Source organism: Terrapene carolina, unplaced genomic scaffold (assembly GCF_002925995.2).
Source record: "Terrapene carolina triunguis isolate 2854851 unplaced genomic scaffold, T_m_triunguis-2.0 Scaffold66, whole genome shotgun sequence".
In the NCBI taxonomy this organism is placed as follows: domain Eukaryota; kingdom Metazoa; phylum Chordata; order Testudines; family Emydidae; genus Terrapene; species Terrapene triunguis.
Genome location: NW_020664417.1, coordinates 59,823,824 through 59,851,245, shown reverse-complemented (window position 1 = coordinate 59,851,245; position 27,422 = coordinate 59,823,824). Strand labels below are relative to the sequence as shown.

The window sequence follows — 27,422 nt, the reverse complement described above, 5'->3', positions numbered from 1 at the left end:
GCACATAGCAAAATTGTTTTTATGTACTGTGCTCAGACTTGGTGTGTGGAAGTGCTTGTAACCTCCATTCCTACACATTACACAGCTACTCTGGCCCGCAATCTCCTTTCAGCTGTTCTTCAACTCCTTCAATCTGTAATCAACCCAGAGATCCCTCACCCTTACCAAGATTCCACTTGCCCTTTTGAGGTCCCTCTTTTCTACTGGGAAGATACAATGGAATGTATCAATTTTTATACTTTTAAAACAATATTTGGTTATCTTTCCTTGCTTTTACCTCCTCTCATTTGATTTATTTATTCTTTTCCCAGTGTCTTTTCCACTTTCATCTGTCTTCTCACTTCTTCTCTTCCCATCTTTCCATTTTCCCCCCCTTACTCTTGAAATCCTATCTGTCTCTCACTCTCCTCTTTTTCCGGTTCTCTATGATCCCTTTCTAAGGCCAGAAGTAACACTGTGATCATCTAGTCTGACCTCCTGCCTAGCAGGGGCCATAGAACTTCCCCAAAATAATTCCTAGAGCATATATTTTTAAAAACATCCTATCTTGCTTTAAAAATGGTCTGTGATGAAGAATCACCATGACCCTTGGTAAGTTGTTCCAATGATTAATTACTTCCACCATTAAAATGTACACCTTATTTCCAGTCTGAATTTGTCTAGCTTCAACTTCCAGCCATTTTTTTTGCTAGATTGAAGAGTCTCTTATTAAACATTTGCTCCCCATGTAGGTACTTAAATACTGTAATCAAGTCACCTCTTAACCTTCTCTTTGCTAAGCTAAATAGGTGCTCCTTGAGTCTATCACTATAAGGCATGTTTTCTAATCCTTTCATCATTCTCGTGGCTCTTCCCGGAACCCTCTCCAATTTACCATCAGACTTCTTGAATTATGGACCCCAGAACTAGACATGGTATCCCAGCAGCATTTGAACCAGTGCTAAATACAGAGATAAAAGAACCTCTCTATTCCTACTCGAGATACCCCTGTTTATGCATCCTAAGTTCATATTAGCTGTTTTGGCCATAGCATCACGCTGGAAGCGCATGTTCAGCTGATTATCCACCATGACCCCCAAATCTTTTCCAGAGTCACTGCTTCCCAGGTTAGAGTCCCCCATCCTGTAAGTATGGCCTATGTTCTTTGTTCCCAGATGTATACGTTTATGTTTAGTGCCATCCCTCTGCTTTCGTCTTCATCCCTTCAGGAAGTTACCAAGGAAGAGCAGTGCCTCCTTCAGGGAGTTACCGGACCCCATTCCCCTTACTAGCTATTCTGTATAGTTCTGGAACATCATACTGACTCATGCTTGGGGTAGAGGGTGCTGGAAGGCTGATGTTCCTACTGAGGCAGGGTTAAGGTTCTAATGTGTAGCCTGTGTTGTATAGTGGCTGTTCTAGTGGTGAAATGGGCTTCTCTGGGTAGAAGAGTAAAAGATATTGTACTGCCGGGGCCATTTACTGCCTGCCAAGCACCCCTTTGTGGCCAGAAGTCGCTCCACAGCACCCTGTCTCTGTGGCTATCCTGTCTCTTCTGGGCTCCTTGAAGAGCGCACAGTTCACAAAGTAATTCAGACAATCCCAAGGGATTCCATTTATTTAGTCTTCAGATGCACACTGGCCCTCCAGGCTCCAACCCTCATCCAGTGTCTCTCTCCCAGTAGTCCAACACAAAGTCTTTCAAAACAAAACACAAACTCATGCAGACTTCAGCTGGGCACAGCCCCCTCCTCTTTGAGAGTGTCTGTCTGTCTGCTTCCCAGTGCCTCCTGCATGGAGTTTGTCCTTCTTCCAGTCCCCAGGCCTTTCCAGGTAGGCCTCTCTCCCCTGCTTCTTGGGCCGGTCTCTCCCATGCCTCCCTGGCTGGAGAGCTTTTTTCAGCTTACTGTCAGGCTTCCATCTACCTCTGGCAGTCTCAGCTACTCTCTCACCAGGCCTTCTCTGCAGGTCCCTGCTGCCTTTTATACTGTATTTAAATTACTTGATTCCCCTCCGGTGGGGCTCATCTGTAATCAGGACTGGCTGAGACCCAGGCTCTCCAGCCCACGGGTAAGCCGCCCTGTTGCGGATATGTTTAGATACCTTCCCTTTTCATTTCCTGGCTTTTATGGCTGTCAGGTGTGCTATGTATAGAGCAATCTTAACTCACAAGTACTGTAGTGTGTTTATGTACTAATTTCCCAGGTTTCTTAGTTTAAGAAAGGATCTCCAACTTAGCAATAGCTCCTTTCACAGAGAACCAGGATCCTCACTCCTGAACTGGCCAGAGGGTTTGACAAGGAACAGGATTTTCAGTGCTGGTAGCCATTGCTTTCACAAAGACAAGGCACTCCTGAGCAGGCTGAACATTATACAAAGGCAGGGCTGGCTCCAGGCACCAGCCCAGCAAGTAGGTGCTTGGAGTGGCCAAGGGGAAAGGGCGGCACGTCGGGCTGTTCGGCGGCAATTCGGCGGCAGGTCCCTCTTGGAGGGAAGCACCTGCCGCCGAATTCCTGCCGAAGAAGAAAGCAGCACAGTGGAGCTGCCACTGGAGTGCCGCCGAGCGCGAGCGCGGCTTTTTTTTTTTTTCTTTTCCCCGCTGCTTGGGGCAGCAAAAACCCTGGAGCTGGTCCTGTACAAAGAGCAAGACCATTGACACAATAGCTGTTGCTTTGTCAAATATGCTATTCTACGTGATGCTGTTACAGAAAGACCTTCAGGGCATGTATGTGGCAGTATGTCAGGCCAGCAAGGAGAGTCAGCATAGATTACCATCTCAATTTGTTGACAATTCATGATTATTACCCACACTGATCTATTATTGCTAACACACGGAAACAAGTATTTGTTGTGCATAAGAGGTTCACATACAAAAGCACAATAATGAAATGACACTCTAGCTAACATTCCTTTTAGCTTTGTGTATACAATGTGATTTGTTTTTATTAGCAGTGTAAATAAAGTGCCCACAGAACATCCAGAGACTATTCTTCAGAGGGAAAGTGAGCAGGATCACCAGGTGTCAGTGACGGAGCACAGCTCACCAGTCATACTGAATCTACCATTGACTCAGGGTAAGATTCCAAACAATCCAAAGAATTGGTTTTGTTCATTTGCATTTGTTTGTCAAGGAAATTTCACAGGTTCATAAAGTGATTTAATCAAGAATATTAGTCAAATGAAATTGCAAATTTCCAAAATAATTTAATCTGTGTTATTGCTGCGGGATTTAAACTTTTCCCAGGTTCAAAATCTGTTTAGTACAAGCAAAGATAAATGAGTTTAAATGATAAGTGAACTTTGGATCCTTGGCATTATATGCCATGGAAGGCTGAGCACTTAAACTCCAGCTGAGAAGCTAAATAATCGAAGTCTATGTGTGCACAATAATAATCTAAAGTATATCCTACAAATATTATTTAATGACAAAAATTAAGTAACACAGAGATAAGGTTGCCTAGTGATAGCTCGATCTCTTCCAGAACATTGAGTTAAGCAAAACTGAAACTTCTGAAAACCAGGAAATACAGTTAAGGTACCCACCCATGCACCCTTAACTCTGCCCCAAGGAGCAGGCAATAGCCACTGGGAATTAACTGCATGAACTCCAGCTGCAGTCACTATGTTAGGTGTAGCTGTATTGAATAGCAGAGGAATAAGTTGGAGCAACTTGAAAGATCGGTGATTGTGATATGAGGAGATCTAGGGATTAGTTTGAGGAGCATCATAGAGCTGTGATTGTGATATAAGAAGTTTATTCTCAGATTTCCACCGAGGATAGCTTTCACACTTCAGAGTTGCTAGAATCTATGAACTTAATGAAATGCTCTTTTTGTTTTCTGGGGTCTGTATCTCGGGAGCCCCTTGATCAAATGACCCCACATTTGGATCACTAACCCTACCCTACACTACACTCCCATGAGGCACTGCAAATTTCAAGACAATTCATGTAAGCACACAGATTTTAGAGCATTAAGAAGGATTGTCCTTTTAATAAGAAGAAGGGCTTCCCAATCTTAGCTAGAGCAGAGCTGGTGCACCATTATAATATTATATGACATTAGAGGGAGAATCGAAGGGAGGACCTCTACACATCCACCAGCAACATCAGTCTTACTGCAGATGGTATGGGGAAGATCCCCATCCTGAGTGATTTTTTTTACGTGACAGATCTTAGGAACTGTCCCAGATTGAGGTGTTGATAGAAGCGGTTTTGGAACAAATTGATAAATTAAGCAGTAATAAATCACCAGGACCAGATTGTATTCACCCAAGAGTTGTGAAAGAATTCAGATATGAAATTGCAGAACTAACAACTGTGGTATATGACTTAAACTAGCCTCTGTACCAGATGACTGGAGAATAGCTAATGTGATGCCGATTTTTTTTAAAAGTCTCCAGAGGTGATACCGGCAATTACAGGCTGGTAAGCCTAACTTCGGTACCAGGCAAATTGGTTGAAACTACAGTAAAGAACAGAATTATCAGACACATAGATGAACACAATATGTTGGGGAAGAGTTAACACGGTTTTTGTAAAGGGAAATCTGCCTCACCAATCAGAATTCTCTGAGAGCGTCAACAAGCATGTGGACAAGGGTGATCTACTGGATATAGTCTACTTAGATATTCAGGGCTGTGGTCTACACTACCACGCTAAATTTATCTAAGTTTCGCAACTTCAGTTACGTGAATAACGTAACTGAAGTCGACGTAGTTAGAGCCACTTACTGTGGTGGCTACACTGCACTATGTCGATGGGCGAGTGTCTCCTGTTGACTTCCCTTACGCTTCTCGGGGAGGTGGAGTACACAAATCAATGGGAGAGTGCTCTCCCATTGATTTAGCGTGTCTTCACCAGACCTCCTAAATTGACACTCGCTGCACTGATTGCATCAGTGCCGATCTACCGATAAGTGTAGACATGCCCTCAGAAAGCCTTTGACAAGGTCCCTCACCAAAGGCTCTTACACAAAGTAAGAAGTAATGGGATAAGAGGGAAGATCCTCTCGTGGATCAGTAACTGGATAAAAGATAGGAATAAATGGCCAGCCTTCACAGTGGAGAGAGGTAAATAGCAGGGTCCCCCAGGGATCTGTACTGGGATCAGTACTGTTCAACATATTCATAAATGATATGGAACAAGGGGTAAACAGTGAGGTTGTAAAATTTGCAAACAATACCAAATTATTCAAGATAATTAAGTCCAAAGCTGACTGTGAAGAGGTACAATGGGCTCTCACAAAATTGGGTGACAGGGGAACAAAATGGCAGATGAAATTCAGTGTGGATAAATGCAAAGTAATGCACATTGGAAAACATCTCAACTATACATACAAAATGATTTGGTCTAAATAAGCTGTTACCACTCAAGAAAGAGCTCCTGGAGTCATCATGGATAGTTCTCTGAAAACATCTGTTCAATGTGCAGTGGCAGTTAAAAAAGCTAACAGAATGTTAGGAACCATCAGGAAATGGATAGAAAATAAGACAGAAATTATCATTATACCAATATATAAATCCATGGTATGCTTACGCTGTGAATACTGCAGGCAGTTCTGGTTGCCCCCATCTCAAAAAAGATGTACTAGAATTGAAAAAAACTATAGAGAAAGACAAAAAAAATGATTAGGGTTATGGAACAGCTTCCATATGAGAAGAGATTAAAAAGACTGGGACTGTTCAACTTGGAAAAGAGATGACTAAAGGGGATATGATAGAGGTCTATAAAATCATGAATGGCATTGAGAAAGTGAATAAGGAAGTGTTATTTACCCCTTCATTTAACACAAGAACCAGGGGTTACCCAATGAAACTAATAGGCAGTTAACACAAATATAGTGAAGTATTTCTTCACATAGTGCATAGTCAGCCTGTGGACCTCATTGCTAGGAGATGTTGTGAAGGCGAAAAGTATAATTGGGCTCATGGAGGAAGGGTCTATCCATGGCTATTAGCTTGGATGGTCAGGGATGCAACCCCATGCTCTGGGTGTCCTTAAACCTCTGGCTGCCAGAGTCTGGGACTGGATGACAGGGGATGGACCACTTGATCATTGCCAAGTTCTGTTCATTCCCTCTGAAGAATCTGGCACCGGCTATGGTCGGAAGACAGGATTCTAGGCTAGATGGACCATTGGTCTGACCCAGTATGGCCATTCTTATGTTCTCTGATTAACCATTTCTCCAACTCAGCTGTTTTCAAAAGCTATTCCTTCAATTATAGATATAGAGGTCAATTTTGTGTTCAGATATCTTTTAAAAAACTCAGGTTAATGGAATTTAAATATATATATATTTTTTTTTATTATAAGCATTGCAACCCAAACAATGAAGGGCAGTACAAGGTCTGGAGAACTGGAGAGTGAAAACTTGCCTGTAAAGAAAAGTGAAATTGGCTAGTGTATTTTCATTGTTTAATCTGAGATAAAAGAAAAAAGTAAACAATGTGATCAATGGTAAAAAGTAAATTTGGTTTATGAATTTATTTAAGTTTGACCTTCATGTTTTGATGTAACAAAAATGTGGTTATCCCTAAAAATGAGGTAAGAGAATGGGATTAAAGTATTTAAATTATTATATGCTCGCAGTGCAAATTCACAGTTTAAATTTTGTAGGTTTGTATATCCTATGGGAACTTCATTGTATGTTTAATATTTTGATTAAAGGCTTCTATACAAATAAAAACAGAAAACACTATCCTGTAGCGTATCTTTGTACACATAAATAAAAACTGACTTTTCAACTAATACATTTTAAGTAGAGATCAGCAAACTTTGGAAGGTTTGACAATTTAAGTTTGGGTAAACATCTAACAGTTCCATTGTTTATCTGAACTCTAACCAGAATTTTTGAGGCTCTCCCCAACTTATCCACCAGTGGTCTTTCGATAGCCTTTCTCTTGCCTTTGATCCTTTAAGTTTCCCAGCTCTCTCGCCAGTGCCTTGATGGCCCAATGCCCAACAGGGCTCTGCTTTTCTTGATGATGAAGATAGGTTACCTACCTTTTGATATGATCATGCACTTCTCCAATAACATCCCACCCCTAGTTGCTTGGATTGTTCATATGAAAGTCTGCATGCCTCCACTGTTCCTGCTTTTCTGAGGAGTGGAGACCAAAGGCCCTTTTTCTCTCTCTCCCTCTAATCCAAGTAGTTGGTGTCTTCAAGGGGAGGCCTTTCCAGCCTTTCCTAACCTATGAGTAGCAAAATTCTTCAGGAGAAGCCCAAGCAGTCCTCTCCCTTCCACTCAAAAAATAAGAGATATCTGGTGTGACAGGGTCTAGCAGGCTCCCTAGACATCTGAATTCACTGAATACTGGCCTAAAGCACATTCACTGAGCATCCCATGGGCCACTGAGCGGCTATCATAGCTGATGAGCCTTATGAGATGATCCAAAAGGCAGAGGGGAGTCACAGGGAGAAAAAACTGTTGCTGGGGCTACTGGGACAGTGGGAGTGAATAGCAGACATGAACAGCCCACATTCTTTTTATTAATGCCTAAGTTAGTTCTCCCCGGTGCTTGTGGGTCAGCACCCTGCATACATAACTTTTGTAGTTGTCTGGAAGCTGGATGCACCAGGACCATTGACGAGAAACATTTTGTTTTGGCTGTCTGAACATATTTAAGTAGCTCAACTGCAGTGCTCCTGTATTTATTCCTGACTGGAAAATATGCTGAACATAATCTGGTGTCTCTTCTTACAAACATTAACAAGATTGTATTGGCCTTATTTCTCTACGTGCAGTAGCCTGTTTGACTTCTGTGCCTTACTTCTTCTTCTTCTTCTTCTTCTTTTTTTTTTTTTTTTTGTATCCACAAGTTATATTGGTTAAAAATAATCTTCTCAAATGGTTTTTATCTCAAGTATTCAGTTTACCCCACTCTGTAACTTCAGATGTGTTGTGGAACCAGCAGTTGTTAACGAAACAGTCACCACACATTTCAGAAGAAGTTAGACAGAAAACATCTCTGGATCAGAGCATAGGCCAGCAGGATAATTCCCCAGGCGAAAGGAGAAGGTGGGTCATGGACGTTTGCTTGATAGCCTACTTTACCCGTGATGAGATGTCTTTCTAAATGCATTATAAATAAAATATAGTGTAAAGTTTGAGAAGTTTTGTTAACTCTGATTTTCTTTTTGGAGCTATCCAATGTGTTTCATAAGTTACTTTAAAACATGCTATTTTGTTGGACCAACACTGATTAATCATACCATGTATAAATGTTGCTAGTTCCTGGCTTTCCTACAAAACACCAACCTTTATTAATTTCAGTTCCTTGACCTGTTCTCTCATAACTCACTTCTCTGTTGAAGCCCATACTCCAGCTGCCATTAATCCTGTGACTTCTCTTTAGCCCTTTAACCCCTGGAACATATAGAAGTTAATATATTATGTTTGTGTTAATTGTATGCTGTAAATATATACAGATTATGCAAAGTGGCAGAGTTAACATTGCTGTAGACACCTGGGGGGAAATTCTGACCCCATTGAGGTCAATGGCAAAACTCCCATTGACTTTTGAGAACCTAATTTCCCAACCTATAATGATGTAATACTCATCTTTGCATTTCATAAGAAATGCAATCCGAGTGAAAGAAGTCAAGTTAGTATCAACTAACTTTCTTCTGATGCTGAAATAGTTTCTGGCTGCTACTATCCATTTTCATATTATTTGTCTTAAAAGATATCTATATAGCAGCATTCTGAAATTTAAAAGAAAAGATATTAAGATTAGTAATTTTTTTCTGGATCTTCACTTTGGCTTCATTTTGTTTCTCTGGTACTTTGCCCTGTGTTTCTAGATAAGCATTACTAAAGGATAGCTTCTGCTCTCTCAGTAAGGGAGACATTTTGACTTAAGTTTCACAATTGAAATATCAATGTTGTATGTTAGAGAGAGAAATATTTTAGAGCTCACAATTAAGCATTGATGAGGATCTGTTTGTTAATATACATTAACACAAACTTTTATACAAATGAATGCCTCATCCCTCACCTATAACTCTTGTTTCACCTCTCTTGGTTTTTTCTTATTTATTATTTTCATTATAACTATTTGTGCTATTTGTTAAGTCTAGGAGTAGAAACATACCATGCGAGTTGTGTCCTATCAAAACTAACCAGCTTAGTTTGAATTTCAGCCATCTAATACCTACAGCAAACTACTTGTGAACAATTTACATGCTGAGAATTAGCATTGAAATTATTCAGTTAATAATTAGTACATATGAGCAAAACATGATCTGCTCACACACAACTTTTGAGCAGAGAGAGGTGAAATTGGTCTAATAATTTTTCAGTACAAATTATTTGCTCAGCTCTTCCTGCATCTCTTGTTGTCCAGTTTTTTGGGGGGCTGCAATGAAGCTACTGTTCAATATGAATAATTATTCTTGCTAAACCGACACTCCAAAAATTATTTATTCTTCTTTGTGTCAAAATAACAGTGAGTGTTTATATTATAGTTTACTAACTCTAGAGATTGCATTTAAGCAGCAGAGCTAAATTTTAGTTCTGGATTATTTTTACCTCATCCTTATGAGACTGCTAGGATTTTTATTTATTTACTTTTAATCTTACTGCAACTTTCTCTTCTGTATTTTAGGACAGGCTGTCATGAGAATTTCAGGCCTGGGCTGTCATCTCCATGTTCTCCTACACCTCAAAACCACTCACCCAACAGGTATCAAAGGTCAATAAGGAATTTTGCAGACTGACTAATTCTTTTAAAATATAACTTCAAGGGAAACTTCAAAGATAAATTGTAGCAGTTCAATTCTATTAATATTATTTTAACGTTGGTATTTTCAAATGTCCCCTGCAATGCATAATTTTCCATCATCGTACATTTTGAGATTTTTTTGCCCATAATGCAGTTCAGTGCAAACATTAGTTTATGGGACTCAACGTTGCTATACAATTCCAAATATAATATAAGCCCTAGTCCAACAAAGCATTTAAGCACGTGCTTAACTATAACCACAAGAGGACATCCATTGGCTCAGGACTATTCACATGCTTAAAGTTTAAGCACATGCTTAAGTGCTTTGGAGCAGCAGGATCAGATTTTTTGGGAGCTACCACTTCTGTTATTAATGTACGTTACTATTCATTTGAAACACACATAGCAGAGCTTTTCAGCAGCACAATTTAAGTAAAAAACAATTCAGGCTTTGGTCTATATGTCCAATACCTCCTGCATAAAACTAGAAAAGAGACGGAGTGTGGGGGTCTTGATTATAAATCGCTCTATTCTCCTCCTATATGCAACACTAATCTTGATTCACTAGTATCAAAATATCACTTCAAGTGTTTTCAGCTGTATTTAGGGTTTTCAAATTTAATCCAGCTTTTAGCTGGAGTAGGGAAAGTATATTTATTTAAGATTAGTTGGGGAAGCTCTTCATGAGACTGACATTTCAACACTTGTTGACAGAAATCCTGTCCTTAATTCCCAGACTTGAAGCACATGTTGGTTCCTTTGATATCCCTACACTCATGCTAATCTCTTAGGGTACGTCTACACTACCCGCCGGATCAGTGGGTAGTGATCGATCTATCGGGGATCGATTTATCGCGTCTAGTGTAGACACGATAAAATCGATCCCCGATCGCTCTGCCGTCGACTCTGGAACTCCACCGTGGCGAGAGGTGGAAGCAGAGTCGACGGGGGAGCGGCAGCGGTCAACTCGCCGCCATCCTCACGGCCAGGTAAATCGACCTAAGATACGCCGACTTCAGCTACGCTATTTGCGTAGCTGAAGTTGCGTATCTTAGGTCGACCCCCCCCCGCCCCTTCCCCAGTGTAGACCTAGCCTTAGAGGCCTAATTCTCTCACACAGAGAGCAACGCAGCGCCCAATGAGACATAAGTGCCAACCCAAAGCAAAGGGTTGGTTGAATGGAAGGTGGTGTTTTATTCTAATATTTATTTATATTGGATTAATGTCTGATGAAGGTCTCCTTTTTGTATGATTTGAAATAACACAGAATATTTCTCCTACAGTTCGTTACGCAGTATGCCCTCTTGCTAGTGCTATTTGCATTGGCAGTGGAACCACTGGTGCCTTTATTTTCAACCTCTCCTCTTGTTTTTGCTAATGCTAATAATCTAATGGCAGATGGGATCTTTTGTTGTTGTTGTTGTTGCTTGCAGAATATGTCGTGGTCCCCTTTTTGATCCAAGCCTGCATCCCTGACCTAAAATCCTCACTACAGGTTTCTTCCAAGGTTGGCCACAGTGCTTTCAGCTGTTCCTTCAGGCTCTCTCTGTGTGTCTTACCCAAGGTCTTTATTTTCCCCCAGTCTGTTCTGTCTTCCCATACACCATCTCACCACTCCCAAAAACAGTACTCAGCAAAGGCTTCGGGGCAGGTTCACATACTCCTTTTCCTTAGGCGGGGCTTAAGTTTACGGTTATATTAATAGAAGGCGAAGTTCACACCTGTCAATCTCAACCCATAACAGGTTTCACCCAGCTCATAACAATATTTTGCTTTATTTAAACTCTGGATTATTTCTTCATAGTTTTAGCAGTTGTGCCCTGGTTTGAGTCCCTTTTCTGGGCTCCAGATTAATTGGACTAAATCAACTATGTGTATGTTGGAAACAAGGGACTGGATGCCAATGTCATTACTCCCATTAAAAACACGAAAATACCTTTCCTTTAAATATTCTGGGATTATTATTTTCTAAAATACTTAATTTATAGAATTTAAATATTTTACCAGTTGTAATCGATATATAGACCTGAAAAAATGGTCTAGCCTCCTTGGTTTTTGTGGTGGTTGTCTGTATTATGGTAGCACTTACGATATTCTAAATACTGTCAACACACACAAAAAGATATGGTCCCTGCCTGAGAGTTTATAAGCTAAGAAGATGGACGAAGGAAGGGTAGGAGAAGGGCATTAAAACATACAGTACAAATATTTTTCAATATCAACCTGCCAAGTACCCCTGTACATAGCATTTATTAGTTGGCTAATTTCTTATATGCATCACAAGGCCTTAGAGGGGTTTGAAGGAAGAGGATAGTGGCGTTACTGATTCACTCAGCAAGGTCATTCCATGTATAAGGGATGGCATGGAAGAGTCTGAAGCTGCTTGTGAGTTAAGCGTACAAATGTGGGAGGGAGCAGGGTAAAGCAATAAAGTAAGTAGAGAGAAAAGTAGAGCTGTGTGGCCTTTGGTGGTGATGGTAAGAAGCCCGAACTCGATGTGAGAGAGAATGGGAAGCCAGTGGGGTTTTTCAAAGAGTGGCCAACAAACTCAGAGCAACAGACAAAGATGATCAGACCACCATTTTTTATGGATTTGAAAGGGATAATGTGGGTATCTGGGAAGCTAGAACAGGAGTAATCAAGATGGAAGACGAGTGTATGGATGAGGGTTTTAGCTGTAGGGACTGAAACAAAAAAGATCAGATCTTACAAATGTTAGAGAGCGAAGCTGCAAAGTTTGGATGTGGCCTGGATGTTCATGGCAAAAATAACCCCTATTCTTCCAGGTTATGAACCTGAAGTGACAGGGTGGATGGTGATGTCGTCAACAGTGACAGACAATAGGTGGCAGGATAGGGAGAGCTTGGGATAAAGAGTTCATTTTGGCCATGTTGCGTTTTTAAATTAGTGGTGAGACATCCAGGAGAATAATTTGAAGAGACAGGGTGAGATGCAAAATTGGATAGAGAGAGAGACAGATTAGAAGAATAAAAATGGATTTGAGTCTTTGGTGTAAAGATGATAGTTAAAGCCATATGAGAAGATAAGTTAACCTAGGAAAAGAGTGTGATGATAGAATAAGTGGGTCCCATGATGGCCTCACATGGGATCCCCAGGAAGAATGGAGGGGGAAGGGGAGGAGGGAGGGCCCTTTGAGAGACACTGGATGAAGTCACAGAGGTAGGAGAAGAGCAAGGAGAGGAACTAGATGTGAAAACCAAAAGAAGATAAAACTTTGAGAAAGAGCTGGTCAGGGAGGATAAAAATTGAATAAATTCACCAAGGTTTGCCAAGACCTGGACAAGAAGAGATCTTTGAGGAGTGTTGTAACAGTAGTTTTGGTGGACTGAAGATGGTGGAGGCTCCATTGGGCTTTATCATTGATTGGGAGAGTAAAAGTACAGTAAATGAAAAGTGTTGCCATGTTTACATTACTTACTTTCATATATTCCAATTAAAATTCCTATTTCCTTGTTTCTCCAGGAATAAAATGTGGCTACTTTTTCATTTTTATGGACAAATGGGGCATCTGGAATGAATCTTAAAATACTTTTGTCTATATAGGAAAGTGGTTTAGCAGTACCAAACTTTAAGGTTTATTGTGTAGCCTCTCTGTTGCATTTTATAATACTTTGGTGTAAAGGGAGGAAGCTTACTGGAAGCTTTTTAGTTCGTATTCCCAAAGGGATACCAAAGTGCAGGCAATCTAACTACTGCTTAAATTAGCATTTGCTGAGGGGAACATCGTGATTTCTGGCATTGGGGATCAAATTATCTCTTGAGAGACGTGATAAAACAGTGTGGGTTACATTTTCAAAAATGCATTTTTAGCTTTTGTGATGAATGTACTGGAAAAAGGAGATGTTTGCTTATGTAATTGCACAAAAAACCTCCTCACTTGCAGAGCAAAATCTAAAACCATAGGAAACAGTTTTTGTGCATATAGTTGCAGTCTAAGCAACTTAGGAACCTAAGTCACATTGACTTTCTATAAGACTTAGGGTCCTAAATGCCCAAGTCGCTTATGAAAATGGGATTTAGTCTCCTAAATCGCTTAGGTGGTTTGGAAAATTTTACCCACAGTGCCTAAAAGTGATTTGTTCCTTTGTTCAACCAGCTGCTTCTGCAATCAGAAAAAAATCACTGGCAAGTGAATGCTTTACTTTACCACAGTTGATAGAAACAAACACTTTTTAATAAAATTCCAATCTTTTCAACAAGTGTTTGTTTCAAAACTAGAATCGTGCCTTTTTTTTTTTTTTTTTTTTTTTAATTCTTCCCCTGGAGACCCAATTTGCAGAGTAAAACAGTCTGTTTTTATTTTCACTCTTTGTACTGAAATCCATTTTTAAATGATTTTTTATCTAAGGATTCCCTCAGCAATTGAATTTGCAGACAAATGAGAACTAAGCGTTGCAACCTAGGTTTTTGTTATTAATTGAACTTTTAGTGAATTTCTAGGACTCCTGGGAAATGTCCGATTCACACTAGTCATTGAAGTACTCTATCAGCAGTACTGGAAGTGGTAATGAATGCCAAAACACAGCAGTCTGCACCATTATGACTCAGTCTTGGCCTGGATGTTCTAATCTCCAGAGACCTCTCAACCCTAATACTTGGCCTCTCTGCTAATCCTCCCAGTAAGGGTAGTGATTATGATGAAGCTTCTTTCTAGAGACGTAGATTCAGGTCTTTTAGGAACTAGATTTCCAAAATATTTCAGGTACAATAGGCCAACAAAGAATAGCTATGAAGTGGTAATAACGTATGATCACTACCAATAATAGACTAGATTTGACTTTGTGACCAAAAGGAGAATGGTGTTCTATCCCACTAAGCCACCTTGTACTAGGGATGTAAAATGTTAACCAACTTTAACCATTAATTCCTGGCCATGCCGTGCCAGACAGATCCCAGCCCTAGCAGCCGGATCCCGGCCACACCATGCCAGACCCCGCCCTCGCTGACTGGACCCCGGTCCCAGCCATGCAGCGCCGGATCCCAGCTCACCCTGCCAGTTGGCCAGCCGCCCCCAGCCCCATGGCCAGCCAAAGCAACCCCAGCCCTGGCCTCGCCAGCTAAAGCAACCCCAGCCCCTCTCCCTTTAATTGGTTAACCGTTTAAACGATAGAATTTTAATCGTTTAAATGGTTAACTTTTTAAATGATATTTACATCCCTACCTTGTGCCCTGCAAAATGCCTTTAAATAAATCAAAATTAATTATGTTTGCATGCATAGACTTAATTTAGACACAATTAGAAGACTAAAATGGTTAAAATGCAATTACACTTTCAGAGTTTGCCCCAGGGCCATCCCAGTGTTGCTGTTTTCTCAGTGAGGCCCACAATAGCTTCTGCACCATTAAGAAGAATGTGAAAATTGAAAGCATTATAGTAACCAGATTTTGATTAGTTTTGGATTGTTTTTTAATGTGTGCGCTCTGTGCTTGGATGCCTCTTTGTAAATGTAGTCCTGCAAGTCTAGATGTAATATATTTTGAGCAATTGCCCGCAGTGTGCTTACACTGTACTAGACTCGCAGCAGGAGATTCCACGCTGTGCACAACATGGAACCCAAGCGGTGGTGGTGCTGACGTGGCTTTAAGCCACTTTTATGCCTTCCCAATCCTAGGCTGTTGCAGAGGGCAGAGCAGCCCCAGTGTAATTTGGATAACTCTGTAGGCCTGTCCCTGGCCAGCAGAGCTGCCCGGAATCATTCCAACACTACCTACTGCAACCACATGCCCACCCATCCCTTACATGCCCCTCCCACCCCCAGTATGCCCCCTGTGACAGGGCTTGTATAGGAGTCTTTGGAAGACACCTGCAGCTGTCCTCTTCAGTTCCTTTGCTGAGGGAATTCTTCCCCAGCTGGAGCAGAGGCTTTTAGAGCCCCTTTAAGACTGCTCCTAGCCCTTTTTACCCAGCATAAAGGGGCCAGAGCAGCGTGTGAGACTCACCCAAAGTGAATATAGTCCTTGCCCAAAGAGTCTGCAAATGAGTGACCTAGTTTTCAGAGATGCTAAGCACTTGCAGTTCCCCTTAAAATCAGTGAGAACTGCATGTTTTCAACACTTCTGAAAATCAGTTCTCTCTGAAGATTAAAAGTAAATAATGGATTTGCCAGGTATCCTAAGAAAAGATTAACTTTGATAATTTTTTTCTTTTATCTATTGCTACTACTTTTGATCACTGCTGGAGAACTGATTCTCTGAAGGATTTTAATGTAGAGATTTAAATGTCTTACATCTTACTGTTCAGTGCTTGTAGTTGAGAGCACTACATCCTAGTGATTTATGAATTGCAGCATCTTAGCAGCAATTGGTAATTCCCAGTCACATTCACCTAAAATGGTATTTGTTCTAAAAAATGGTTTAACACGTGCAGATGTGGCATCTGTTTGAGGATGTAGTGTACTTTAAGACTAATTTACAGTACTTGAGATGACTTCCATCTATGCCCCCTTGATTCCTCTCTATACTGATTATATGGGAATATTCTGAGATGATCTTATGCCCATTAACACAGCATCCTTCTATCATGAATATGGAGATATTTGACTTTTCTGCTAAGAGACAGCTCTTCAAAGATCTCCTGATTTGAGGTCCATGATGTTTTTCATGTATAGGTGTGGCTGCTCATGGGATGTTAAGGCCAACTTTTCAAAACCAAGCACAAAACACTGTTAGTTTTAGACTTCTGCCTGCCTATTGTTGCCAACATCTGGTTGTTGCTTCTCTTTGGGAAGCTAAAAGAGAGATGGAGGAATGTGTTTGTTTATAACCTTTTCCCTATTACTTATTTATCTTTTTATTAGGAAGTACCTGACATAGTGGAAGGATATATTGCATAAACACCCAAAACTATATTTTAAGGGTTTTTTTAAAATGTAAAATTTAACAAACCGTATTCCAATAGAAATGACCTAGTGCAGGGTGTGCATTAATGCACTTTTCAGGTGGATAAAGAAGAATTTGCCTTTGTTCTCTTACAATATAGCCAAGGTATACATCAGTGGACTACAAATGCACACTCTTTTGTGGCTTATTGTTATGTTGTGGCACAAATAAAGGTAATGGTAAGTAATGTATGTTGTCTTATCACTGCCTAAGCACACATCAAAGCATTCATTTGCAACTCATGAATCATTGAGAAATTTCTCTCCTACCTCTACCCAATGGCTGATTTATTATTGTTAATTCACTAGTGCCAAGAGACAAGGTCCCTTTCAGAATCAGGGCCCATGTTGCTAAGCACTGTACAAAGACAAGCAAAGTCACATACTCCCTGTTCTGAAGAACTAAAAATCTAAAAACATAATCAGCATGTGGAAGGAACGAGGAGAGAGGAATATATTCAAGCATATACAATTTTACATACTTTATTTATAATAATTTTTTAAATGGCAAATGTAAGTTCCAGTTGTCCCCCAGCAATCACTGTTGTTAACTGGCTGATTTCTTACAGGCATCATGGCAAAGCTCAGCCTTGAGGAAAGATTTAAAACACACTTAAGTAAATTGTTTGAAAAAATTCCATGCTAACAGTTTGGTTGTAAATAATTCAAGAAATTCAATGGCTCAGTTTTCCCTGATGGAGAAGTGAGTTTCTGCATTATTTTATTATTTGAAACTTAACTGTTAACACTGAATTTTTTTCAAGTAACTTACCTAAAAGTGTGCTATGCTAGTAACACTGACAATCCACATGTATTTCCAGTTGGATGTTACATCTTCAGTTAGGGTAAAAATAATCCACAGTAGTAATTCCTTTTATTTAACTCCGTCATATTTAAGCAATTTGCACCTTCTCTTTTTGATTTGGCTTGTAGATGCAGTACATGTTCAAAGTACTATACAGACACTTAAGGAGTGGAGACTATCAAAAGCACTTCAAGTCCCAGTGAAAGTCCATCTCCCCCTAGCTAATGAATCTTCACAGCACAACTGTGAGATAAGTTGCTAAGCATTATTCCCATTTTCACACATGGGGAAACTGAGGCAGAGAGGTGCAGTGGCTTGGCCCAGACCACACAGTGAGTCAATGGCAGAGCCAGGATTATAACTCAGGATCACCTGACTCCCAACACTTCACTCATTCTTCCAGACCACTCTTAATAAAACTGCATAAACATTTGTTTGTACTCTGCCACACATTGCTCTGACATTTTAAAAAAATATATATTGTCTTTTAGGTCTGTCAGTGGAAAGAAACTATGTTCTACCTGTCGGCTTCCTCTTGGGAAAGGAGCTGCCATGATTATTGAAACACTCGGTCTATATTTTCACATTCATTGCTTCAGGGTATGACTTCATTATTATCTTGGTTGTTTAAAAAAGATTTCATGGTTACTGTGGGAAGAAAGTATGTTGTAATTAGGGATCATGAACACTGGAAATGGAAGGAAGAGGAAGTTGTTATTCTGCACCACTGTTATGCATTTGTATTGAAGAGGAGTTAGAATGGTCTAAATTTGTTTCTTTCCTATTAAATGGTTACACCAAGGGTTATATTAATTGAACCAAGACCTGTGATTTATTAGCAAGTAACTGCGCAGATATTATTCCACAATCTCAAATAACAGAAGTTAGGGACACTTAGGGTGACCAGATGACAAAAACAAAATATCGGGACACATGGGGGGGCAGGGTGCTGCCGAAGCAAAAAAAAGCCAGAGCGCCACCGAAGCCAAATACTGGGACAAATGGCCTCCTGACAATACTTCCGTCAGGACGCGGGACAAACAGCTGAATATCGGGACAGTCACGATTTTATCAGGATGTCTGGTCACCCTAGGGACACTGGTTAATGTCCAGTTTACATGTCATTTCCCAAGTATAAAATATTTGAATGCTGGTATCTGATGAACTGTGCTTAAATAATTTACCAAATGAATCTTTCAAAGTAATTGTGACCAACTCCCCCGCCCCACCCCTTTTCAAGTGATCAGATTCATCTTCGAGAGCTTTCACTGCTTAGCATCTTAGAAAAATTATATAGTATATGAATTATACTCTGTCAGTTTAGAAATGCTTATAGATAAAGTACCTGTCACTTTAATTTCTGTTCTTTTACACGTTGTCTTGTGAAGTATGTTTGCTGTTCAGCACACCTGAGATTCAGATGCAAAACAAACCCTACATCAAGAAACATTTTCTGTGACCCAGTCACTGAGGTTTGAAACTGTGTTGACACTTTTCTAGAGAACTGTATTTTAACAGACTTTCTTACTAATTAGATGCTAAACAGTTTAAGATCTCTGTTTAGATAGAATGTAAGTGTTGAATGGCAGGATGACGGGTTAAACATTCCATCACTTGCTCCCATTTCAAATGTTTGCGCTAGTACAGTGTACTTGGTACTTTGTGACCTTTGTGTTACATGCAAATGATTTTTAAATTTTGCTTCTTCCTTCTACATATGGGAGGAAATAGGTAAAACTGCAGTGCCTCCATGATTATATTGACCAGGTAGCTGAAAAACGATTGCAGAATTTTTTAACCAACATCTTAATCAAAAATACCCATAGATCCCAAATTGCTGCTTCTAGCTTTTACTTTGTAAAGGAGGCAGCATATAAGTAAAGGTGGACCAAAAAAAAAAGGTGTTCCTCTAGAACAAAAACCAGAGCTAACCTTTGCCTCAAACTGAAATTTGCTTCTGCCTCAGAAAGGGATATGCATGCAGGCATTTTCCAATGTCTTCATGAATGTGCTTTTCTGATTTTCACCAAGCCCTCAAGTAGAAATAGTCTGAGAGAGACTGTTCTTATGGTATTTCTCAGTCAGCTAAGCTGGTGATTTCTAGAAATCTCAAGAGAACACCTGGTCTCGCATCTCCAGCCTGATTTACACAGCATACATTCAGATAAGCGTTCAATAACCATCTTCATCTTTGCAACCTCTGACCTTTCTGAGGTTTGCCTGTCACAAAGGGCTCAGTTCTGTAGTAATGTCTTAGGCAAAACCCTCATTGATTTTAATGTGCATTTAGTTTAAGTGAAGACTTATGGGATAAAGCCCTAAATATAGCCCACTCTAAAAACCCTGCTTTTAGACCACGTGAAATCTTTTTTTCACCTCACAAGGAACTCATGAAATGAAAATCCAAACCTTGGAAAAAATGAGATAGAGAAAAAGAAACCTGTCCCATAAACCTTATCCTCTTCATTCTTCTTCAACCAATAGTGTGGAATTTGCAAGGGACAGCTTGGAGATGCAGCAAGTGGAACAGATGTCAGGATTAGAAATGGTCTTCTCAACTGCAATGATTGTTACATCAGATCCAGAAGTAAGTACCAGATTGCATTTTAAGATAGGTGTCCATGATGTTTTTCCTTCCACACTACATTCTAGAGTTAATCTTGTCATTCTTCTTGGAAGATGTTTAGGTATTTACTAACTGTGCATACGTTCATATGTAACATAACAATATTAAGATGTACCCTGTCGGGGGGATATGGAGGAGCAGCGGGGCTGGAGAGGGGGCGAAGGAGCAAAGCAGGGAGAGGACAGTGAGAGGGGGAGCACGTAAAGGGCCAATGGGTGGGCTGCAGTGGCGACGTAACCGTCCGCAGAGCCAGTGCAAGGATATTTCGTGCCTAGGCGAAACTTCCACCTTGCGCCCCGCCCTCTGGCCTGGGGAGCCAGGGCTGTCCCTAGCTATTTTGGTGGGGGATGGGGGTGAGGGGGGCTGGCCACTTCCTGGGAGCCAGGGGAGCGGAGCAGGCTGGGGCTGGGTCACTCCACTTCCTGCAGGAAGTAGCCAGCCCCCTGTCCCCCGCGGAGGCCTGGGGCCCCAGCCTGCTCTGCTCCCCTGGCTCCCAGGCTTAGGGGGAGGAGGATGGGGGGAACCGCCCCCCCAGCACTTGCTGGCGGCGCAGCTGGGAGCCAGGGGAGCGGACCAGGCTGGGGCCGGGTTGCTCCACTTACCATGCGGTGAGTGCAGGGTCGGGCCTGGCTGCAGGGGAGGGAGTGGTGGCGGGGCTGGAGCGGAGCAGGGGCGGGAAGAGGCGGGGTAGGGGCTGCGCTGATGGACCAGTGGGGGAGCAGCCGACCCTGTGCGCTGCATCTTCACCACGCCACCAGCCTTGCACACCCATTGCTGGCCACTGGACCACCCCCACTCACTGCTGGTCAGCGGGAGGCTGGCAAGCAGGGATCCGGCCAATAGCAGGACCCACCAGTACTGATGTGGGGGAGACAGAAAATACGTGATAATTTGCCCGTTTTCAAGAAAAAGTTGGGACATCTTTGGGAGGGCTTAAATATGAGACTGTCCCTTTTAAAAACAGAATGTCTGGTCACCCCTACCACCACCCTGCCCCACTTTGATCCTCTTTCTGTCCAAAAAGACTTCAGAGTCCATGAACATTGCTCTTTAATTGGCAGAAGGGTCCCTGCTAAGCATATTAGACATGCCATCCCATTTAATGTCTAAATACCTGGCCCCTGCAGCACACTCGGACCGTGTATGTCCTTGAGATTCCTGTTCATGGATCTCTCACTTGTCATTGGAGAGTGTAGGACGGTACTACCACTTGGTGTAGTCCAGATTTTGTTCCTATCTACTATGCCATCTACATGTGATCGATATCAAATTACTATAGAATTTTTAACCCCTTCCTTCCTTTCCCTCCTCCCAGCACATGGTCAGATACATAGGATATACACTGCACTTTTATTCTGCATGAAAGGAAGGGGGTGTGGAGAAAAACACAGATCACCGCCCTAAACTTGATCTGAAATTTCTGTTGAATACCGAATATCCCGGACATGTTTGCTATTGATGGGACAAAACACAGGGTCCTCTTCCTTCCCCCATATTATTTCCTCCCCTCCCCAAAAAAGTCTGGCTCTATAAGTCAAGGAACAAAAATAGTCTGGTCCATCCACAACTTGTATTCAGTCCTAATGTATTGATTTTTGAGTTTAGAAATATTTCCATATTTTTAGAGATAGAGGGTGCTGTTGTATAGCCTCTCATTCATTTGCACAGTTGCTTTTATTTCTGTTATGAAATGCTTTTAGGCACCTTATATCAAACCAAACAAAATTTTAAAAATTTAGAAATACTTCTTCATATCTATAGGCTTGATCATGCAAACTCTTACTCAAGTAGGTGAGGAATTGGCCATAAATGTATATATCTGTGTTTCTAGCTATATATAAAAATTGGAAGAAAATTCAATATTTTTTTCTTCCCCTTCCCTGATTATTTTTTTTTTTTTTTTTGAAAGAGGGTTGTGATCCCATTTACAAGAGAGGGCACTGTTGAGTATTATTACTCTGTACATGTGAGGTAGCAGTTGTCTTCTGCAATTTTATTACAACTTTGTGCCAGAAAGTAGAAGAAAATACTATGTATTATAGTGACGTCACTTGTGCATATGTGATTCAACGTTCTTTGTTTTCATTACAAATTCATATTCTGTGTTTGTACAGTGCCTAGCACAAAGGGGTCCTGGTCCATGATTAGGGCTCCTAGGTGCTAGGGTAATACAAATAATATTTTCAGAATTTCCTAGCACATCTTCAGGTGTTTTCTCTAAACTGAAAATTGGCCTCTTTCTGCAATGTCTCTGCTCAGGAGCTTTCCTTTATATTCAAAACTTTAAAAATTTACCCACTTGTGCTTAAGTTCCAAAAGTGGACAAATAGTCCAAGTTTAGGAGTTCTAGAGGGATTGATTTTGTTGGCCTTCAACAGTTGAAATGGTTTATCTGTATTTTGTCTGGCTTTTATTTATATATAAAAAATTTGGAAGACAGTTTGTCTGAAATAGAGGACAGGGTACTACAATAGTAGTGCTCTTACACTAACCAGAAGTTGTGCAAATAAGAGGCTGAGAGGGGTGTGGATACACTTGCAGAACAGCTGCCTACCAGAAGTTTGCCTGAAGCTCCAAATTACTTTATTTCATAATGAATACACCAGTTTAGAAACTTTAAATAAAAAAAATATGTATGCCAATGTGTCTTCTGTTTTTCTAGGAGAAAACTAAGTGACCAGGGTATTTTTTTTAAACAAGTGACTGCAGTTTATGGATAGCTTATCTTTTTAGAACAACAAATTAATACAGATGAACTTTAAAAAAAACAGAAATATTCTTGTCCATATCATTAATGTTATACATGTGACACTGACAAAGAAGTTCTAAGGCAAAGTAGTTAACCCTCTTCTTTAACTTGTGTATTGCCTGGCTACAGGAGGAGGCTGCTTCTGATCATTGTGTGCAGTCATATAATGCAAAATTGGCACAATGGAATTGGCTAAAGATGACTTATCAACCTCTGCCATGTTGTTCTACCATAATATTGTTTTTATCATAATTGTGTGTGTAAATTGACTGGAAGTGCATGCAGAATGTACTAGCAATACAAAGGAGATCATTTGTCTTTCAAACATAAAGGATATATTCCTGCTAGGCCAATATTTATATCCTCCCCCCCCCCCCCGAGTTGGTGCCTAATTTATATCCTTAATTGACTGTAGAACTAGGGGCACTACTGAGTTGTAAAACTCTTGCCAGGATTTCTTGCATAGGATTTCCCTCATGTGACATTTATATCTACTCCATTGTTTCAAAAGTAACAAGTGTCAAGATTTTTCACCTTTGTAACTGTTACTGTGTTTTTATTTTTTAATTTAGCTGCTGGGCAGCCAACAACGTTGTGACAGGAATTTCAGTCCTAAAAACTTTCTGCAAGAAGGAGCTTTCCTATCATGTCCCTGGGGCTGCTTCCAGACAATCACTTGTAAGATCTCGTATCCATGGACTTCATAGCTCCCATCTCATTTTGTAATGCTCATATAAAAAGCTGCATCTGCTACTTTAAAGCGCAGTATGATTTTTCCCTTTCTTAATGAATTTGCATAATGTGTATGAAGAACATTTGGTAATTCATATCTGAAATATTAAAAAAGAGGCTTTCCATATTTTCAGATATGTTTATGATTTAAAATCTGTTATTTTGGTCTTTTCAAAGTCAGAAAAGAGTCAATAAATCTATTTTGTTTTAATACTTCTAGGAATTAAAAAATTAAGTTTACAGAACATTTATGGAAGTTCTAGAATATGTCAATTCAAGATGAGAAATCATTTAAAGATAGCATCCAATTAGTGCATTTGCAAAACTAAACATCACAAGTGACTTTTCTGTTATTACTGAAACTATAACTTTTTTACACAAAGACACTAGTTTAATAATACATACTGTAATTCTGAAACATTTTGTTTTATATTACCTTCAGTGGAGGGTAGGAGTTATACAAATAAATTATTGCACCTTTCGCATTAGGATTTTTTTTCAGTGTGTGTATACACTAAGTAATGTTCAACACTATAGTTTAATAGTCTATCAAATAAAGATTTCTTCATTAACCTTGAAAGAGTGTATGCCATTAGCAATTGCAAAAACCCCCAGTAGGATAATAAAGAGGAAATCTTTTCTTAACATGTACAGAATTATACAGTACTACCAAATTCTTGGGGGGCTGACGTGGATGAAGCTGAATCTACCAGAGGTGGGTTGTTGGTTGTTGGTACAGCTAAACGGATCTACTGGCTTGTAATTTTCTCATGGCCAGTAGAGTTGTTACAAATGAATTAGCAGATCTTATGAATCTGATACCTTAATGAGATTCTATATAGTAGAAATACATTTACAAACCAGACAGGTTGATTTGGGTCCCATAAAGGGTCAATATAATTAGAATATGTCAAACTATAAGCAGCTGTGATTCAGTGCAGTACATCAGTGGTCCTGAACCTGTGTTCCTTGTATATACAACTCTCATTGCACTCAGTGGGATTTGTGAGTGTATAAAGAATGCAGGATGACGTCTAATCTGTAACACTTTACAAAAAAACCAACAAAACTATTAAGCGCATTTGGGTCAGTTGCACTCTGTGCATTATCATAAATATATTCTACCATTAGTGCATACCAGTAGCTCCCTGAAACAGCAACTGGAGCTGTGGGTATAGAAATCAAGAATATACCCTAAAATTTAGCTCACACATTACAGTTGTAAAATATTACAGTACTGATTTCTAACTGTACTACATGGTGAATTTCAGCAGGCTGATAAAGAGAAGTTATTCAAAAGCATCACACTCAGCAGCTTAAGATGCTCTTTAAAATGGAAAAAAATCTATTTATTCTGCCTTAAAACCATGATCAACTAAATTAAGAGATTCCTTATTGTATGTGACAGAATATGTACACATCCATTGTCTTTTGATGTGTTAGTAAAAGGAAATAAAGTGGATATTAGATAAGCAATAATTTTTTTCTAAGTGTTTATATTGATAGCATCTATTTATTTAAAATGCTAGACAGTTCTTTGCATGCAAGTTGCGTGCTCATGCAGAAATACTTTGTCACTGAAAACATTTGTACAATGTTGTAATTTTAAGACATTGTTGCTGTCTAATAGAAAGTTACATATTATTTCATTAAAACTGTGCCTTAGAAAATGCGAAGTTGTTGCACACAGTGGTGACTTATGGATGCAATAAATCCCAAGAGTAAAGCTCACAGGACTTCACATGGGGGTTATTTTATTTAAAAAAAAAACCTACAAAAATAATAAAAAAGAAACGTTTGGATATATAGAGCAACATCCAATGTTTTGATTAACCATTTGCATGATTTACTGTTAAATGTTTTGATAACCTTGATGTTTACATGTTTACACTTTGCATGTTGTCATCATAATACTTTATTGCAAATAATGCACAATATGAAAATTCAAAATACAGATTTTTATGAAGTACTTTTTACAGCTGTCTAACTCCAACTGTTACACTAAGGGTATGTGAATATATTATATTCTGGGCCTAATTTTCAAAACATGACTTCCATTTTTGCATGCTTGAGTGTGAACATTTGATATTAATCATTAACACTTATGCACACAGGTGATAAGATTTAGATGTGTAAATCAGTCACCTGAGTGTACAAGTGTTGGTTGTCACACAGGTCTGGTCTGTTTCTAATGAAGTCAGTGGTAAAGTCCCAGTGCTTTTAGCAGAAGCATGACTGGAGCCAAAATGCATGTGCAAGTTGGAGTTTTTATGTGCAGAGTTGCAAACGCACAAATGGATTTCTGATTGAAGCCTCTTGAAAATGTAGCCCTCCTTTCTCTCATTTTTTCATATATACATATTTTAGTGTGGCTAATTGTATATGTACCAAAACTAATGTAAAGCAAAACAAAGCAGCATTCTTAGACCACACAGTGTTTTTTCCATAATGAACAACTAGTCACCAGCACAGAACATTTTCTAAATGCTAATTGCCAATGGTTTGTTTATATTTGATTTATTTTTTCATTTGGAGACTGTCACATGGCAGTTCAAACAGGCTAAGGCCTAGCTTTTTTTCCAATTCAAACATAAGTTTGAAATATTTTTCTTTCTTTTTTCTTTTTCTTTTTTTGTGGTTGCAGGAAAAATGCTTTACTACATTGAGCTACACCTAAATGTGTTTGTTTCACAAAGTGATGTATTGTTGCTGAGCAAATACAATGTAATGTTTTTTAGCTCTTGCAAAAGCTTATTTACCAGTCAGAGAACATGGATAACTGTCATAGCCATTTTATGTATTTTGCTACCAAACTTTCATCGTGGTTTTCCTTACTCCTGCTCTGTAGTGTTATTGATGGAATACATACTGTAGCTATCTATACATGACATAATGGTTGGTGAGCTAAAAGGGATCCACCTTATATGCAAGCCCAATCAAGGACAAGAATTACTGTCCCAGTTGCGCTAATGTTCCATACAGTTACACTAATCTTCACTTACAATATTTATTCTAAAATGCCTCTGGAAAGTAGGAAAAAAATTGTCTAAAATGCAACAGCTTTTATAGTTAATGTATGTTTATAAATAAAATGTTGAATAAATTGGGTGCAGTGTTGATTTGTCTTGTTGTAATTAACTTCCCTTGGGCGGGACAGTAAATAGCTGCTAAATTCTCTACAATCATGCCCCACCTAGCTGGGGGAGCCTGAGTTGGAGGAAGTCCTGCCAAGAGGGTTGAGCAGCCTGCGATGGAAAACGCTGAGCTGGCTGCTCCCTGCAGCCTGGCTAGTGACAGTCCAGGGGCTGGACTTGCTGAGAGCGCTGGGAATGCGCCTGTTGTACTGAGCCGAGAGCCAGGCAGGGCTCTCCGGGTGGGCCTGATCCAAAGCCCATCCACGACTTCCCGTGGTCTTCAGGGGGCTTTGGCTCAACCCAGCTTCGGCAGCGCCCTGTTTGATGACTGCCCGCGTCCGTTTGTTATGCCAGCGGGCTGAGCGAAGTGGGACTCGCGGAGCTGGAGCTGCAGTGACGCAGTGCGGGGAGCTGCCTGGGACCCCCGCCGCAGTCACCCGGAGGCAGGACGCCTGCAAGTGCCGCTGCCGGCCACCGGAGGCCGCTGTGGCGCCGAAATTGAAGGCAGCCGGCGACAGCCGGAGTTATTCCGCCGCTCGCTGCCCAGGCTGCGGCGGGACGGGGGCGGGGGCTGCCCCAGGGCCCACGAGAGGCCATGATGGGGCGGCGGCGCAAGGCCGGAATGTGGCTGCCCCGGGACGGCGGCTGTCCAGCCCTCCGCCCAGCCCTACCTGCGCCAGGCTCCCAGCCTGTGGGTCCCGCCCCATTGCTCCACCCCAGTAACCCTGGGGCGCCCCCTGTGCCTTCCCTCCGCTTCAGCGGCAGGCGGGCA

At 40.5% G+C, this 27,422-nt stretch overlaps 1 protein-coding gene across 1 annotated transcript in view; it reads left to right on the top strand.

Moving 5' to 3' along the window:
• Positions 1-26,633, top strand: part of LIMCH1 (LIM and calponin homology domains 1) — a 292,532-nt gene extending 265,899 nt beyond the window's left edge. Inside the window, exons 29-34 of the mRNA XM_026647957.2 lie at positions 2,929-3,053; positions 7,877-8,000; positions 9,589-9,675; positions 17,901-18,009; positions 19,894-19,996; positions 23,357-26,633. Coding sequence (XP_026503742.1) covers positions 2,929-3,053; positions 7,877-8,000; positions 9,589-9,675; positions 17,901-18,009; positions 19,894-19,996; positions 23,357-23,382 — 574 coding nt within the window. The 3' untranslated portion in view covers positions 23,383-26,633. The remainder of the gene's footprint in view (positions 1-2,928; positions 3,054-7,876; positions 8,001-9,588; positions 9,676-17,900; positions 18,010-19,893; positions 19,997-23,356) is intronic.
• Positions 26,634-27,422: the final 789 nt, after the last annotated feature.